The sequence below is a fragment of the Myotis brandtii genome, unplaced genomic scaffold (genome assembly GCF_000412655.1).
Source record: "Myotis brandtii unplaced genomic scaffold, ASM41265v1 scaffold45, whole genome shotgun sequence".
In the NCBI taxonomy this organism is placed as follows: domain Eukaryota; kingdom Metazoa; phylum Chordata; class Mammalia; order Chiroptera; family Vespertilionidae; genus Myotis; species Myotis brandtii.
This window is the reverse complement of record NW_005367209.1, coordinates 2515744-2535113: the sequence shown is the minus strand read 5'-3', so window position 1 is coordinate 2535113 and position 19370 is coordinate 2515744. Positions and strand designations below refer to the sequence as shown.

The window sequence follows — 19370 nt, the reverse complement described above, 5'->3', positions numbered from 1 at the left end:
ATGAGAGAAAATGTAAGATCAACCTGTAGAGTTCTACCCATGCCAATACTCAGTATTAGTTTTTTGTTTAAAACATTATCAAAATAACATGTAATAGTTAATAGTGGTTAAAATAACATGATGTTTTACTGTGTGCCAAGCACTGTTCTGAACTCTTTCCCATAAATGGACTCATTCAATAATCACAAAAACCATATATGCTATCAGAACTAATTTCACCCTAATTTTAATAAGTAAACTGAAGCACAGAGCAGTTAAGTAACTTGCCCAAGATTGCACAGCTTCTAAGTGTAGGCTTGGATTTCAAATCAGACAATCTGGCTTAAGAACCCCCCAGTATACTGTACTGCTTGCCTGAAAGGCGCACAGGAACCAAGAAGGGAGGAAAGGAGGAATGTTTACATAAAGAAAAACAATAGCTGTTTGCCCTCCCCAACCCACTTCCACAAGGTAATTTTTGTTTTTTAATAACTTCAGTTCATCTAGGGGTTACCCATATACTCATTTTCTAGTTGTACGGTGAGTTCTTGATGTATTAACTTTAGGCGTCCTGCTATGGCGATGAGATGTAGCTCAGTGCTTCTCAAAATTTCATGTGATTTGAATCACTGTAGTAAAATGAGGATTCTGGTTTGCTGCACATCTAAGGGTCTCCTGCGGAGGCTGGTGCTGCAGCCCCCAACCCTCCCTGCGCCCACTCCACATGTGGGTAATGAGAAGCTTGGCCTTTTCTTCCCCCTGGAATGAATTTTCTATTGATGATAAGCATCTGCAGGAGAGGAGGGATGATTTTCTGTGCTCCTGGGTCACGTGAGCATTGCCCTGGGAAAATAACCCTGGGCAATATAATGTTGATTCTGGGAATGTTATTTTTATTCCTGCTTCCAGGGGACTGCTGGGAGCGAGGCCATGGCCACAGAAGAGATGTCTAACCTGGTGAACTATATTCAGCCAGTCAAGTTTGAGTCATTTGAAATTTCAAAAAGTAAGTTTTCCAGGAGCAAAAACCCTAATGTGACATATAATAAGTGTATTTTAAACAGAAGGCAATTAGACAAAAAACTGTTAATGTTAATATAACTATTACTTTTTGCTGGTGGAGTCTATAATATATGCCTGGGTTGTCTATGTGATATATATGTTATATATATATTACAATAACCATATGGGAAAGTATCCCATGATGTTTCTCCAAAATACATACTAGGTCTACAGACGTTGAACAGAATACAGCTAATTGAGAGTTTTACATTTGGTTTTTGTTTGCAACCATTGTGTAAGTGACAGTGATGAAATAAACCACCTTCCCAGAGAGGAAGCAGCCAGTGACTGGTCAGCCCTGATAGCTGGAAATAGAACCAAATCAACCAATTTATCCACATTCCATTTGTCCAGCCTGTTTTATGTGTCACGGAGAACATGTGACTAGCCTCATATCACTTTATGTTTTTTCCTTTATCCAAGCACGCATTCATAGTGGATGCAAAGAAAAATATCATCTTTCCTCCATCTAGAGAAAAGAGTCCTTTTATGAAATTGCCCTCTATCGTTGCATAAAATGTAAGATGCTATCAGGTCAAAAGGTCAGCAGCCTCTTATAAAGGATAGATTTACAGATCTATCAAAATCTAAGCTTCTGCATAACACACAGGTTTAACTGTATAATTTTGCCCAAAGAGTCTTAACTTAGTGGCGTATGGTATCTAAGTCTCTACAATAAAGAATTTAATTTCCAGCACAGCTTAAGTATAAAGATTTCAACATTTTCTTTGATGCTACAATTACTGATGCTGCTGACCACAAGTTGTCCACTTTGAAATGTCCTATTTATATTACTGTGACATGAGGAAAAAGCTTCTAGACAAGTAGCCAAGTTGAGAAGGAGATGATGCATTTAAGTTCTTCAGAACTTGATAACAAGAGCATCAGCCCAAGATGGACTGAGTCATTTGAAATTTCATCTGGGGGTTCTTTTCTCTTTGTATTTTAGATTATTTTATCACTTTTAAAAAACAATATTCGCACATAGTTTACAAAGCACCTATTAAATTGACTTAATTTCAATTAACAGTCATACTTAAAGTAATTAGTCATATGAAAGGAGACTTTTGATGGTAAAAATAAGAGAAGAAAGAGTTTACAGATTATTGGATTGGGGAAGGTGAGGAGATGGGTAAAGGAGTGGGGAAGGCATAGGAAGAAGAATGAGGCTTTAAGGATGCAAAGCATATAACACTGATTTTTCCTTGGGAGGGAGACAGAAGCTCCTAGGCTCTTAGCCTCTCCAAACTAAGATAGCTTTGTTTTGCTTCTCTCATCCTAATTAGAAGCTTGGATTTCACTTTCAAAATGCTGCTCTGTGTTCGAGGACATTGAGACCTCTAGTACATTCACCTCCCAACCCTGTTATCTAATCTGAAAATGAGGCCATCAGACTGGGAAATTTCCAAGGATCCTTCTGCTTTGAAGTAACACAATTCTAATGTCACATTAGCTGTTTGAACCAAAGGATATAAGGACATATACAAACTGAGGCCCTGACGTGCGGGTATAAAAGGGGTGGCCTCTAGTAAACACACCCCCTGGTCTCTTTCGTGAATCCCAGAAATGGCCCCAAGAAGTCAGTCTGAATGGATTTCGAACAAGAGATTTCCTCAGGGGCTGTGCCCTTTTGACAAAATAGCTGTCATTGCCACACTACCCGAGACGAAAATCAATTTCCCCACCCTAATGTCACTTGGTCCCTGACTTGTGCAACCATAAGCATAAGCGGCCCAGGTGGTAAATACTAGAAGAGACAACGAACAAGACTCAGCTTTTGTAGCAGATAAATAGTAAATAGTTCCCTGAAAAAAATACATATAAAAGTTACATTGAAAATTAATTGCTGTAAATTCACTGAACATTTGCCTACTTCTCATATGTTATAATTTATAACTCTGAATTTTATTACTTACTTTTTTTTGTTTGTCATTAACTCAGAAAGAAACAGAAGTTTTGAAATGTCTTCCTTCGTGGAAACCAAAGGACTTGAGCAGCTGACGAAGTCTCCGGTGGAATTTGTAGAGTATCCTTGATTTGACGAATATCAACTGAATAGGCACAACTGAAGTCATGGGTTATTTAATTTTTGCTTTAAATAAGCAAAAGGATGCATGCAATGGCTTCAGTCTGTCACCTGGGTGTGATAAATAGTTTCAGGTTTCATTGGCACTGCTGGGTAGGGCAGCCTGGCGTACAGAAAAGAGAACTGGCCTTGGAGTCAAGCATTTCAAGAGTATTTTCTCACCATCCAGCTCTTTGTCCTTTGTCAGTTTGCTTGACCTTCCTGAAATTTCTCACCTATAAAACATAAATAATGATACCAGCTTTATGGCTCTCTGTTCGGGTTAGGGACAACATATGTAAGATATAATACAAGTATGGCATGTATATATGTAAGCCTAACTTGGCATCTTGCATCTTTGGACATTTAATAAATGGCCAATAAAAAGTAGTTGGGCCTGGCCGGTGTGGTTCAGTGGTTGAGTGTCGACCCATGAACCAAGAGGTCCCCGGTTCGATAACTGGCCAGGGCACAGGCCTGGGTTGCAGGTCAGTTCCCAGTAGGGGGTGTGTAGGAGGCAGCCTATCTATGTCTCTCTCATTGGTATTTCTATCTCTCTATCCCTCTCTCTTCCTCTCTAAAATCAATAAAAACATATTTTAAAAGAATAGCTGGAATAATGATATGAGAATATAAATATATATTACTACTAAAGGCTTTGTTGATACTTCTAACAACAAAAACTACTTATTATTATCCATGACCCAAAATAAAATGAAACAGGTCTTTACATATTTTTCATAAAAGTAATATTAAATGTGTCAATGAGCTCAATTTCATGAAGCAAGTCCTAGAATTTAAAAAAAAAATCACCTTTTAAACTCATCAATAGGAGAGAGAACAGCTGTAAAGTCCATATACAGTCACACTATAAAAATCATGATCATTAGTGTTCATTAAGTACTATCTATGAGATTGACCTTTCATTATGTCTTACCTCATTTAATCTTTACAATTGCCCTGTGATGTAGGAATTATTCAATCTATTTTATAGATGAGAAAACGAGGCTCAGCAAAGTGAAATAATTTGCCATAGATTATACATAGCCAGTAGCTTTCAGAATTAAGGTGCAAACTTAATGGTCCAACACCCCAGCCCAAGATCAGAAACAACTGACCTCTACCTAACTTGGTAATAGGAATAGTCAATCATGTTTTAAACATGTAGTTATTGTTCAATAACTAAAAGGTTCTCAGGGTGGAAAACTGATGACGGTAGGACCCAAAATACAAAAGGAGGTCAAAACCTTCTGTGCTATATTTACCTTGTTATCAATCATAGAAAGTACCCCAGTCTTGGCAAATAGCATTCCCAGAGAAGGCTGAGAAAATGAGCAGAAAGCATTTCAAAAATAGCCATGCAGTTCTTTTATCTGCTTCAGCCAAACACAGTATCCTCCTCTCACATGATCTGATGCCCTTGAGCTTCCTCATGTGTTTTTAATCAGTAGGCCTATCCTTAATAATCTCTACAAAATCATGTTGACCTTGACTCAGCCATGTTTGCTGCCTATTAGTTTTCACCTACAAGGGGCTGCAAAGGTAATGCTACATTTATATTATAAACACTTATTCTGTTTGTTCAGCAAGGTTTTTACATACTTTGCCCTCTAGCCCAATGAGATCATCCATATTTATTTCATTTCCCCAGTGGAGAAAGATGGAAGGTGGCTTCTCAGGTGATATTCTTGGCTAATTATTTTTATAATTGTATTCACTACTTAACATGATGGTCCAGATATAACAAAATGCAGCTTAGCAGGATATATCCGAAAGGAACACGTGTAGATTCATCCAACTATATGCCTCAGCTCTTCTGGAATGCAGGCTGTCAAATGGTTGCCCTTAATTTCCAAACAGTGGGTAAGTAGCACAGTTTCTGCTCATTTCCATTGTCATAAAGCCATATTTCCAAGGACCCCAAACCCATTCCGAAGGATAAAAAATTGCCAGACTTGACTGAAACTAGGAAAAGTAAATTTTAATAAAGGAAATACCAATGTAAAAAAAGTAAAATTGAGAAATTGTCTGCAATAGTTTATAAATGAGTGTTTCTTTCTACTGGTCTTGCATTATTTTCAAACAAAAACCTTTATACTTTTTAAAGTAATATGTATTTATTATAGAAAAAGTTGGAAAATCCAAAGATGTATAAAGAAAAAATAAAACTCAGAGATTCAAAACTCAACTTTATTATTTGTTATCTATAAGGTTTTTTGACTATGTATGTATATGCTTTTTCACTTAATTCCACATATATTTAAATGTTATACAGAAACATGAATTTTAATATCTGTATATTAAGCACATTTCACAATTCACTAAAACCCATTTCCTATCACTGAACACTAGGGAATTTTTTTCTACTATAAATAATGCTCTGAGAATAGTCTTGATATAAATTTTCAAGTCTATCTACTGATGTTCTTTTGGCAAAGTTCCTAAAACCAAATTACTCTGTCAAAAGATGTGAGGTTTTAAGAAACTTTGTACCAAAGTTTTTGCCAAACTGTTCATCAAAAAATGTTGCCCCAGAATTTCTCTCCATCAGCAATGTATGGCGGGAAGTGTTCCTGCTCATCTGAGATCTTGGTTAAGTGTTATCCTTAAACAATAATAATACAATTTGAGACAAAATATTGTTATTTCTTCATTGTTTTAATTTCATTTTTTGATTATTATGGAGGTTGAACATTTAAATATGTGGGTTTAAAACTGTTTATATTTCTGCTTTTATGAATCGCCTATTCAGGCCTATTGTCACTTACAGTGCTTTTTATATAAAGGGCGTGTTGTCTTATTTTGTGAAATAGATGAGATCAGATTTTTAATGGTGTGTTTTTTTTTATGGAGTCTTGGATTACTTTAATGATTGCAGCTTCCCCTGGATCAGATTCATATTTACTTTCATTTCTCTCATATTTTAATATTTCTAATTTTACCCTTTCATCTATCCAAAAATTAATTTTTATATATAACCTCAGTAAGATATCAATCCTTTTTTATACTGACCTGAAATTACAGCTTAATAGGTATACCCTTTTCTGTTATAGTTAACTTGGATCCATTTTTTTCTATTTATATTCTTCTCCATTAATAAGTTTGTCTGCTTTCTGCAACCCATAACACACTGTTATTATTGTAGTGTTTAATAAATGGCTTAATACCTGGAAGTGGAAATTCTCCTTCCTAGCTATTTTCAGTTATTTTCTTGCCATTGCCAGTAGGATTTCTGGTTTCCAATAAATTTAGCTTAATTATTATCATGTTTCTTTCCCCCCACCCCTGGGGGGAAAAAAGAGGTTTTTATTAAAATCACGTTAACTTTACATTAGGTTAATTATTATTATGTATTCCTCTGCCCCACTGGAAAAAAATGAGATTTATATTAAATCACATAAAATTTATAAATTCATCTGAAGAATGTATCCTTAATTTTTTTTATCACTGAAAGAATGTTTTTCTCTTCAATTTAAAAATTATATTAAGTCCCTCAGCAGAATCACTTGTCTTTATTAGAGGTCTAGTTTCTTTAGATGAAATCTCTTTTTTGACATTATATTTTTAACAGATTGTTTCTAGAAATTAATATTTATATATTTCCGTAATAAGTAAATTTAGTTTATAAATGATAATCTTCCTAAACTCTTATAATTTCCCTTTTTGCCAATAGATTCTATTGGGTTTTGCAGACATACAATCACAATAATTTAATCACATCTGCTTTTCCCCCTTCCTTAGGATTTGGACTAATTGTTCTAGAATAATATTAAATAGCAGTGGTGTGCATCTTTCTCTTCACCCTGGACACTATTGGCAATTTCACCATTGTGATACCATTGAGTAGATGTTGGCTGTGACTTTAAGACAGATATTCTTTCACACATTAAAGGAATATAAACTTGTTCTAAAGACCAGCAGTATATTAGGAATTTATGTTAAATGTTATTAAATATCGCGGACTTCTATGTTATGGGATGATTGTGTTCATTTCTTCTTTTGTGAGAAAATGTGATAAATTATATTAATAGATCTCCTAATATGTAATTATCCTTGTGTTCCTGTGATAAATTCTACTTATTTTTTGGGTATTATTTCTTAAAGCATATGATTTGCTAATATAATTTTTAGGCTTTTGGAGTTAATTTTTTTCAAGTATGGTAAGTCAATCATTTTCATTTGTTTTTTACTTTGTCCAATTTTAGTATCACAATTATACTAGCTTAATAACATGAGAGAAAAAATTTCACTTATTTTCCCTGATCTAAAAGTTCTTTTTTTCATGGAACTATGAAATATGTCTACCATCACCTTTTTTATTGTCCAGCCCAAAAGAGATGAGTTTCAGCTCAGATAATCTGGGATAAATGACAGCTTCTCAGATTTCTTAGGACTTTAAAATGTGTTGTTGTTTTTAACCCCAGTAATTGCAATTAGTGTGGACATTCATTTCATACAGAGTGTTAGGGGAACTTTGAGCAGTAATCTTTGTCCATTAGAAACAGGTCAACATGCAATTCAATATTGGTGGTAAGTAATCAAAGAAATGCAAAATTTAAAAGGAAACTTTTTCCCATAAATTAAAAAAGAAAAATTATAGCAGCCGCTGTTGGTGAGGTGTGGGGAGGTCCTTCCTTAGAAACAGGGATTAGAGGTTTAAAGTGGTTTAAGCTTTCCGAAGGGTATTTTAGCAAGATTTACCTAAAATCTTTCCCAAAGTGCATATCTTTTGATCCAGAAATTTCACTCCTAAGAATACTGTTAATCATATCCTCAAAGAGTTCACCACTATGATGTTCATCAAAACATTATATGTAATGGTGACAATTTAGAAGAGACTCATAAATGTGCCTTTAAAGGAGCCTGGATGAATACATTTATTCAAATATATCTATTCAACAGAATTTTGTATAGCTTTTAAAATTAAAGCAGGCAAATATTTAATGGAATAGACATACTGCATATTTAAAATATACAGGGTATCCTCAAAAATGTGTACACATTATAAACGCAGTGTTTAGAGAAATTATTTCATTTTCAAAATGTAATATAATCTATGGCTATCAGCTATTAAAGTGTCTATACATTTTTGGGATACTCTGTATTTGAAGTAGAAAAACAAAATATACACCAATCTGTTGTTAGTAGCTTATCTCTGGATTTGGAGATTTTAGCTCAATTTTTTTTTGTATGTGTGTCCTACATTTCTACAATGAATACATATTTCTTTTTGAAAGGGGAAAAAAAGTGGACCATAATACAATCTTACTTTCTTTCTACAAAGATAATAGAGTCACAGTAAGGTTTGTGTCTTTGGTATGCAGATCTGGCTATGCAGATCAATATGGGGATGTATGAATACAATGGGAAGAGTGGCTACAGATTAAAGCCAGAGTTTATGAGGCGACCTGACAAGCATTTTGATCCATTCACTGAAGGCATCGTAGATGGGATAGTGGCCAACACTTTGTCTGTTAAGGTATGTATGTCTCTTTTATAAAATTGTCCCCATCAAAAGTCTTGGACATTACCTATTTTGTGTAAAAATGTAGTTGAGTCATTAAAGGTGTAGTTGCTAGCACAGTCTCCATTTCCTTCAGACATTTTTTTTTTAAGGCCTGAATCTGAATTAGAAATTCTGAGACACTACGTACAGGAAATAAAGGGACTCGGCTGCACATTCAACAGGATAAAAATTGGACCCTAAGTCAACAAAACAAGTTGGTGAGACACACCATGGCCAACCCTTTCTTTTGGTGTAAATGTCCCACAGTAAAATTTACACAAAAACTACTGGAGAAATCTTCTTATTTTTTCTAGAGAAATATCCACACTGAGAAAAATCAGAGAAAAAAAGTATCCCCAATAAATTGTCAAAATGGAATAAAAGCTCTGAACTTACCATAGCATGGATTTAAAAATCTATCAGAGTATTCAGGGATTTAAAACAGATATCAAATTAAAAAATTGCTTTATTAAATATTTATCTGACCCTAACAATGAATTTCAAATGATTGCCGCAATCTTTGAAATTGATGTTTCAGTAGATATACCTTTTTTTCCTAGCTGTGAGAATTAATACCATGAATGGCAAATCATTTTTATAAAGAACTTTTTACATGAATTCTATAAGCTCTGGGTTATTTTAGCTAAATTTCATTTTACATTTTAAAGTCTTATTTTTTTTCCTCTTTAACTGGATGACTGTTAACTAAGAAACATTTTTTATTGGATATAAATTCAATTTTCAGATTGATCCAAAACCAAAGGCATATGAAAACCTATAATTAAAAAGGCTCTATAACAGTTTCACTAATTTATATCTACCTTAAGCTTGTTGAGCCCATTTTTTTTATTTTAAAATGTGTTACTTTACCAAGGATTAAAAATAAAATTTCAGTGAAGTCTCTCACAATTATATCCTTTGAAATTATTTCACAGCATATATCTGAAGAGCAGAGTTGGCAGAATTAGAGCTTCAAGATTATATTTATTTTTAGGAAATTGTTTTCAGCAAAGGATGTGTAATTCCTGTCATTTGATTAAAATAAACTCTTAAGCATAACTGATAAAATGGTATTTTTAGAATCTTTGTCAATTGTTATAGTTGGGTCAAACTAATAATATTTTCTTTGCGGATTCGCCTTGTTTTGTACATGTTGGCTTGTTCATTTATTTTTTTTTCTTGAAAATTCTTCTGTGACAGTGCAAACAACTATAAAACGATGACATAGAGACAGGAAAGTAAGTTGAGGGGAAACAGTTGAGTCTTAGGAAAATGTACTGCTGCCTGAGTCCAGAATGGAGACCCTGTTCCAGAGCTGTCAGTATCCTGTGAATGGATGGCCATGCTGCATTGGAGTCCTGCTTTTAACCTGCAGCTAGAACTAAGATGAGCTCACATCTGTCCAGTGGTGCTTGTGTTTTGATCTGTGACATAGACTTCATAGTGCCAGAATGGACTTGTGCACTCAAATGGTTTTGGCCATTGTCTTTCATTGATGAGAATGTGAGAGTAGTGCCACTGAGTTAAGGACTTCTGCTTTCATCAGTCATCATAAGTTCACAAGAACATTCAGGGGAAATTCAGACAGCCTCTTCCTCATGACTTTCTACCTAACTTGTTTGGAATTTTTGACTACAGCAGCATGTAGCTGACTTGGGCCTCACTTGGCCACTTGGCCACTGATGCCCATTTTCAAGTCACCATTGTGTTTGGTTTCTGACTCAGTCATAGTCTTGGAAATTTTGTCCCCTTCCACTGACTTGAGCTCAGGAAGGTCTTGGCCAGCAGGCAGCCTTGTAACCAGGCAACCCAGACTTGCCAGGTTTGCTCTGTCAGCACTTGCTTGCTGCTGCTCCCCTCAGGTGTTAAAGCAGAAGACAATAGTGCTGTGAAGGCCTGGGGAGGGGGCAGAGTGGAGAGGAGGGGTCAGTGAGAGGAAAAAAAGGGATATCAGTAATACTTTCAACAATACAGTTAATTTTTTTTAAAAAAGACACATTTATGATACCTGAAGAATCACTCGGGTTTTAAAAATTGGGTGAGAAGAAGAGGCAGATGTGGGAGACATTTTATGACTATGTGATTTAGAAATCTCTTTTAATTCCATAGTATCTGATAATTTTACAGCTAGGCAGAGGATACCCACAATTGTGTGGATGGCTAAACAGGTGAGATTAGAAGGAATAATGAACTGAGTTTAATGGTTAAAGTCGCTATTTATTGTTTTTGTCTTTTCAGTCATCATTGTGACTTTTTATTTAAAGTGTAACAACTTTGAGAATTAGTATACCATGGGATTACAACCACTCCTTCAAGTAAAATTTCATGAACAACAGGAATTTTTTTTTAAATGCTAGAGTTTCTACTATGTTATGTTTTAAATTTGTACTCTTAAATTACCTTTTAGTTTCATTTATAATTATGCTAAAATGAGAAGTTTCCTCTTGTAATATTTTTAAGTATTAGGAAAAACTTCATATTCAGTTGCCTCTAAAGACCAATCTTTCATTTAATATATGTATCTTAAGTACATCAGGCAAACATTTTATCAAACTTTTGTTCATTTATTTCCTCCTATACAAGTTTGTCTTGTTGACTCCTCTCACCCCAGCATTTTCAATAGTCCCCCACTAATTCTTTAGCCAAAAGAGGAATTATATTTGTACTCTTGCTCCTATTTATTGTTTAACATTCACCACAGCATTTGTGCCTCCCTGAAGCATTTTCTTATATCACTGTTATTCATTTATGAAGAGTTACTTTTTATTATTTTCTAGATCATTTCAGGTCAGTTTCTTTCTGATAAGAAAGTCGGGACTTTTGTGGAAGTGGATATGTTTGGTTTGCCTGTGGACACGAGGAGGAAAGCATTTAAGACCAAGACATCCCAAGGAAATGCTGTAAATCCCGTCTGGGAGGAAGAACCCATTGTGTTCAAAAAGGTTGGTCTTGTGTCCTTGGCATGATATGGAATTGCACATTCTAGGTGTTTTACACTGAGAAAAAAATGAAAAAGAAGAATATTTTTGTGGCTAATTGGGGAACTTACACAGTAATAAAGCAATGGCATTTTGAAAGCTATCTTGAAAACTAGTCAAGATCTCTGTGAATCACTTGTTCAGAGTTTCAGAACTGTATTGTAAATCAGTTAATTCTAGTATACCTCATGTGGAAGGCCAGAATAACATATACATCTAATTCATATTCTCTCATAATACAGTGGTAAATGATATATTTTCATTATGACTCAAATGAAGTAGAGGGGGGAAATAAGGAATAGTATGATAGTTGAGAGAAAGTCAGGTCATATTTCTTTATAAAAGAATATTAATTAAATTCCCTAGACTCTCTAGCCACCGCAGCTGGTCATTCAATCTTGTCAGGGTTCTGTCTGATAGAGATAAAACCTTTTACATTCACCTGGACCTTCTCTCTGCCTTTACTAAAAAAGCAAATCATCTTCATACATGTTTATCACACAAAGGAAGACAGTAAGTTCAATAGAAAGTAGCATAGGCTTTCTTACCATACCCTTTGCTTTTATCTGGCCAAAATATCCACACAGGAAGTCTTCTGCAAAGAGAATGTCTATATTAAAGGACTCCGTGCCCCATCATTTCTTATATTAATTAGGTCTATTAATAGTCTCTACTTCATAGAGTTGGTATAAATATCCCCTACCATGCTGAAAGCATTTAGAAAAATTTGGCACATTGAAAATAGTCAATAGATGTTAGTTTGCTCTTGCTGGCAAAAATACATTTTTTTAAGGATGCCATTGGTCTAATGCTTTTGACATGGGATATAACTGTGTACTCTGCATGTATTACATTGAGGGTGAAAATGAGCAATTTTTCTGGTGCCTCATTTGGGAATTTACAAATTTATAAAGCAATCTCATTTTGAAAACTATTCTGAAAGCTATTTTTTGTTTTGTTTTGAAAATATACAAGTGGTTTGCTTTGAAAATATAGTAGTAAATGCTCAAATAATGATAAGACCACTAACTCTTTGGATTTAAACATATAACTTTTGTCATTTCCACGCTGAGAATGTTCATGTTAAAAGCAGATGTCCTGTGTGTTGAACAAATTCCTAGTTAGGACACAGTGATAAAACATAAAGTGGTATCTCTGGTAACCCTTCTCCTTTTGAAAATCTAAGTTGTAGAGCAACAATTTAACTTTTTGTCAACTTGCTAAGTAGAAGCTTCTAGTTGGATCTGGAAAAGCAGGACCCATATGAATAATATCTCTCTAATTCTTTTCTGTTTTCTGGAGTTGCTCCTTCTTGTAACCACATGTGTCCTTAATGTCTCTGAAGGTAGTTCTTCCTTCACTCGCCTGTCTGAGGATAGCAGCTTATGAAGAAGGAGGAAAATTTATTGGTCATCGGATCTTGCCAGTACAAGCAATTCGGCCAGGTATGGATGGTGTGGTGAGAAGCTTTATACCAAAGTTGTAAAGAAAATCATCCCTGTCGTACATGATTATTAAAGAATGATTTAGGAAGCTGTTTGTGGCTTTGGTGTTTTGTTCTACAAGGGCTCTAAGACTATTTCAGTCTGGCAGCTTCATGTGTTTGTGGCATGCTATGATGTATGAATCAATTCTTGCCACAATAATTGTGCATAACAAACTACCTGAAAACTCAATGGCTTATAAATATTTATCTTCATACGCACCAGTCTGTGGGTTGGCAGGGTTTGCTGGGCTCAGTCGTATAGCTGTGCTCCGGGCTGTGGGCTGGGTTGGGCCTATTCCACATGTGCTCATGCAGGGGCCCAGGCTGAAGGAGCAGCGTACACACAGTAGGATTTCTCAGGGTACCCACTGGAATGCATAAAAGCAAGCCGGACGATACAAGTCCATTGTAAGCCTCTGCTTGCACCACATCACTGAGGTCCCATTGTCCAAAGCAGAGCATATGATAAAACCCCAAGTGAAGGAATCATGGACAAGGGACAAATTTGGGGCAGTAATTTAATCTATGACAATGCCACTGAATTCTCTTCTTTGGGGGAAAAATGTGGTTGGAAAGAAAAAAATCAAAATCAACATTGTTTTTCCATCTGATGAGAAAAATAATACTTTCTCACTTAAAACTATGCAATTAAAGTGAGAAAAGTGACCTGTTTGTCATCCAAAGTCCCCTAAAATAAACACTTCTATCACATAGATGTTCTTGTGTGCTAACGAACATTGTGAAGAAATATGTGATGAACAGTATTATTGTCGCCCTCCAGGCTATCACTACATCTGTCTGAGGAATGAGAGGAACCAGCCTCTGATGCTGCCAGCTGTCTTTGTCTACATAGAGGTGAAAGACTATGTTCCAGACACCTATGCAGGTAAACAGCCTAATCAAACGGCTCATCCATATTTTTGTGGGAAAAAAGATAGGAGGTCCTGGCCTCAGAGTCACCTCTATTTTATATTTATGTCTAGAAAGTAAATTGCTCAAGCCTTTATGAACAAGTGTTAATTTAATTTAGTTCAAGTTTCAATAAACTATTGAGCCTATTTATCCACTGGTAGTAGTACTCTCATGGGCCCAACACTTTCTAACCCATGCTGCCTGGTACTACAGCAGTCTACAGATCTGTGTAATTATTTTTGCCTTGCCAGTTTTAGAACCCTGATTCTTTTCATGCGTGGAACTCTAAGTTTAGAGAAGTTAACTTATGATGATATCAACAAGGGATCATAAATTTAAACACAGTGATAAGTGGCCTGGGTATAATATACTAAGGAGTAGTGAAGAATGCGGCATGCCCTAGCTGGTTTTTCTCAGTGGTTAGAGCATTGGCCCAAAGACTGACGGGTTGGAGGTTCCATTCCTGTCAAGGGCACGTACCTCCATTGCAGGCTGGATCCCCACCCTGGTCGGAGTGCATGCGGGAGGCAACCAATTGATGTGTCTCTCTCACATTGATGTTCTTCTCTCTGTGTCTCTCCCCCTCCCTTCCACTGTCTCTAAAAATCAATGGGGGGAAAATATCATCAGTTGAGGATTAATAAAAAAATAAAAAGACTGTGGCAAACTTGAAGCATGTGCCCCACCCAAAGATGGCAGCCACATTCACTCCAGCTAGACCCACATTGCCAAATCTTTTGGTTGTTTCAACCATCTGGAAAACAGGCTTTTTATGTGAAATGTCTCCACTTATGAAACATCATTTGGGCCAAACTCAGGTCCCTGGAATGGATGGAATTGAAATTAAACTGAATAATATGGAGCATTGAGACATCCTGATTTGGAGCCTGTCGTGTTTGGCTCTCAGAGCTGCCCTCCATTGAGGGCTCTCTTTCTGGAGTTTCAGCAAAGGGTCTTAACTCTTGCTCATTTTTAAAATGTTGGATGAATGAGTGGGTAGTTATACTGGTAGATGGAAGAATGGAAAATGAATGATGAATTGGTAGGTGGATGGGTGAGTAGATGGATAGATGGATGCATGGATGGATGGTGGATAATCAATACTTCCAAGATCTTTCATCTAAAACGTCTCTTCCCTATTTAGATGTGATTGAAGCTTTGTCAAATCCAATTCGATATGTGAATCTGATGGAGCAGAGAGCTAAGCAACTGGCTGCTTTGACACTGGAAGATGAAGAAGACGTAAAGAAAGAGGTGAGAGGGAGTGCTAATCTTATGCATGACATTAAGGGTGATTTCCACACCTCATTGCTGGCTTTACCTATGTAACACCACACCTCAGGAGAAGAAATCAGCACATTGGGAAAACATCTTGATGGAGTTCATCATCATCTCACAAAACAACCAGATGATTAACTGAATTTTTCATATTTCATTCTCTTCTGGTATCCTGTGGCTACCACCAGTGTCTTATTTTGTGACCCATGAAACAGTACACATCTTGCTGCTTCATATGAAAATTTCTAGATGATTTCATGTTAATTAAAGATGATTAAGGCACTTATAAAAGAAGATGATTATCAAGTCATTTAGTACTTTCTTTTGTCTTCAATTTAAAGTACAGGATTTTCAAAGTGCTTTTGTGATTTATTACAATACATAAGGTACTTAAAACAATACCTGGTGTGTAGTATGGGCCATAAGGTGTTTGCTATTATTATTACATTGTATATTTATGTGTTAAAATATGTATTCCTAAAACAGTTGGCATATTATTCTAAGTTACATATCACCATGTAAAGAATAATTAAGGAAGGGTTTAGAAATATTAGAAGTGAAGTTTAAAAATATCAAGCCTCTATGTACACTGGAGATCCTTTGGTTTTTAAAAAAAGTGAAATATTATTTAATGATTATTGGAGTTAGCCCCAATATTAAAAATAGTGATAAAAAATAGCTATTTTATATTTTATTTGAATATTCAGATAATAAATTCAGGGGAAAAAATATAAGAAAAATGGATAACTATGCGTGTGGGGGGAAACCTTGAAAACTGTTTAGATAACTATAACCAATAGGAAATCCACTTAAGTTGATATTATCTATTAAGTAGCCCTTTCCTTATTCTAAAGGAAGCATAGGTTTATCATAGAAAAAATTAAAAATAAAAAGGAGAAAAGAAAGACTTAAAGATATCACCTATAATTCAAATGTCCAATCCACTAGCGGTAACACTAAATATGGGATCCCATATAGCTAGTTTTTATGTACAATTATACTCGTTCATAAAATGGGATAGTACTCACAATCCGTGTTTTATTTTCACTTAATGAAAATATTTCCATGTTATTAAATATTCTATGGTATGACTTTTAGTAACTTCGTGGTCTTCTATCATGTAATTATACCATGATTTATATTTCCATTCCCCTCTTATTGGGTATTTGGAATGCTTCTCTATTTTAAACAGATCTTCCATGACTATCATGTAAATTTTTAGCACATTTATGATTATTTCCTTGGTTTTGTATAGAATTTCAGAAATTTTAAATCTAAGATGTTGAGTTAACTGAACATGAGAAAAATGAAATGAAAGGAAAATATTTCACATACATGTAAGATTTTCTAGTCTCTCGTTTACACTGCAGGACCAATAGATACATCATCCTCTGGGATGAAATTTCAGGTTAGACTGGGAAGTTTCATAAATAATGCTGTATGCAGTTTGCAATAAATGGGGTTGTAGGGAAACTTTATACTGTCAGGAAATTATGCCTAATGGCAGACATGAATATACTTCCAAGTTGCTTGTGCCTCTGACATCTAGGCTTACCATTTGCAGAGGGAAACCTAGAAACAAACAAACAAAAAACACCTGAGGCCCCTGCTTGAATTTTGAGGGCTTGGTGTAAGCAATCACTGCTATACAGGCCCATTGAAGAAGGTGTGTTTGCAAGCTCCAAGCAGATGCTGTTGGTGGCCTGCCCACATCTCCTTTGCAGGGCTGCTGCAGCTGTGGGCGGCGAACCCCGCACAGCTCCAGGCTTCTCCAGAGGACCGGCCTGGGCTGATGGGAGCCACCTTCTCTGGAGATGCCTGGAAAGTTATTCCTGGAATAGAGTGGTCCATGCCCAGAAACTGAAAGATCCTGGAGAATAATTCAGGTCCCTTGCTATTGAGTGGGCAACTTCTGTGTTGCAATTCGCACTCCCAAACTGCCCCCCACCCCCACCCCGCCACACACACACTTTTGTTGGATCAGGCTAAGGTTGAGACAACATTTTAACTTATCTTCTCTCCTTGTTTACCCTGCCTTCCTCACTTCCTGACAGTTTTCTCCTGAGAGCATGCTCTCAATAAATCATGTATTCAAGAACCCTTGTGTGCAGTTCTGCTTATAGAGAACCCAGCAATGCTAAATAGCTTCTGTTTACCATTAAATTAAAAATGAAAGCCCTTTTTGAATATTTTGCTTGGGAACTAGAATTTAAATGTTTGCCAATAGTTATATCTTTAATCTGGGTATTTCTTCAGAGATAAGAGTGTGTTATTTTTCTTTCCAATGGCCTTTGAAAAGATTAAGACTACAGAATGTCTTGCTTTGCTCATCTACACACCAATATGAAATTAGAAGCTCTCCTTAGAAATCCACCAGAAGCTCTGAAAATTTTCTCTCCTACCTTCTTATGCTTACTACCATACTTAATAAAATTTAATTCAAGGCAAGTACAGTTTATATAGATATAAGTAAATTACTATTCATAGCATCCTTCTCTGATTAGAAAACAGGAGTCTCCTTACTCAATTAGATATATTTTATTTTCTAAGAAATAGAAGTTGGAATGAAGCATTTTCAAGTGAAATTACACATTTTGTCACTATTTAGAAACAAGACTTTTTATATCATCAACTTCTACCTCTTTGTTAACCAGGTTCTCCAAGGAGTAAGCTCTCCCTTGAGGAGAACTTTTCAAGACACCAGCCTCTTCAGCGTATGTAGTGCAGCATTTGGGGTAAAGGTCTCATAATGGGACATTTTGCTGATGGTGCCTCTGAGCGACCCTTTCTCTATTTTCCTTTCTTTCTTTTTATTTTTTATATATTTTTTAAATTTTATTTTATTGTTTAAAGTATTACAGATAGTAGTACATATGTCTCCTTTTGAAAAGCCATATTGATGGGAATTTACTATTGAGTATACACATGCCCTCACACCCTCCCGCCCCCCAGTGTCTTGTGTCCATTGGTTATGCTTATATGCATACATACAAGTCCTTCTGTTGATCTCTTACCTCCTTCTCCCCCAATTGCAAGGAAATGTCACTAAGGAATGGAGACCTGGGGCCCTTGAGATTGCAAGGGTCCTTTCACGTTGCTGTCCTTTCAAAGCCTTATCTTTGCAAGACATCGCCTGCCAAAAAGCTATTTGGGAAAAATAAAACAGCCCTGGATATAAAAATGCAGTAGAAGTTTAGGTCAACTTTATTTTTGTTTCTCCTCTAAAAAAAATGGTGATCAGAAAGGATTTTCAATAAATGTATAATGTTGGTTAAACTTAGAGAAAACTTGGACCTTTTCAGTTTTAGAAATAATTTAAAGACATTGAATCAGATAGATTCCATATGGTTTAACAGAAAAAAAATACAAATTTTTCCTTTGGAATGTCTAAACCCATAATTGCCGTCATTTTTGAAATTCAAGAAAAAAGTCATTTGCCCTTACCATGGAACAGTAGGGAAGAAAAGTCATTTCCCACCTCTGGGCACCAGTGTGCCCTTCATCTTGTCTTGCAGTAATGCACGGTCCTTTGAATGAGGCCACTGAACATAAGGAGCTGTGGTTTTCTCGGAAGAAAATTTTATCTAGGACATGGCAGGCACTGGAGACACTATTTTAGCAGCGAAGACGTTTTTAGTAGAATCCTTTTAACTTGTACCTATAAAGGTCATATCTATTTGAAAATTAAAGACTTCATTGCACTGCAAAATATTCCCAGATTTGTAATAGTCTAATAAGTTATCTTCATACAGTAAATTGCAAATCAAATAACTAGGAAAATTGAAAATTCCTCCATGCTTGGACAATAGATATTTATTTCATATCATGTGAAAAAATATCTATAATAATAAAAGGGTAGTATGCTAATTAGACCAAATGTCTTCCGGACATCATTCCAGACGTCCTTCCTGATGAAGCCGGGCCAGAGGGAAGCCAGCCGGGTCCCAGGTGCCTGCAGGCAGCCGGAGGAGGGAAGCAGCCCAGGTCCCGGGTGCCGGAGGGAAGCCAGTGCCGGCAGCCAGGGGAAGGAAGGCCTAGTCTTGCATGAATTTTTGTGCATCGGGCCTCTAGTGTGTGTGTGTGTGTGTGTGTATATATATATAT

General features: G+C 35.9%; 1 protein-coding gene across 1 annotated transcript in view; it reads left to right on the top strand.

Annotated features, from left to right (window-relative positions):
* PLCB1 (phospholipase C, beta 1 (phosphoinositide-specific)) overlaps positions 1–19370 on the top strand; it is a 616974-nt gene that overhangs the window by 486883 nt on the left and 110721 nt on the right. The window contains exons 16-24 of the mRNA XM_005874740.2: positions 889–985; positions 2983–3067; positions 4845–4969; positions 8431–8585; positions 11390–11554; positions 12936–13035; positions 13858–13962; positions 15133–15242; positions 17921–18001. Of these exons, the coding sequence (XP_005874802.1) occupies positions 889–985; positions 2983–3067; positions 4845–4969; positions 8431–8585; positions 11390–11554; positions 12936–13035; positions 13858–13962; positions 15133–15242; positions 17921–18001 (1023 nt within the window). The remainder of the gene's footprint in view (positions 1–888; positions 986–2982; positions 3068–4844; positions 4970–8430; positions 8586–11389; positions 11555–12935; positions 13036–13857; positions 13963–15132; positions 15243–17920; positions 18002–19370) is intronic.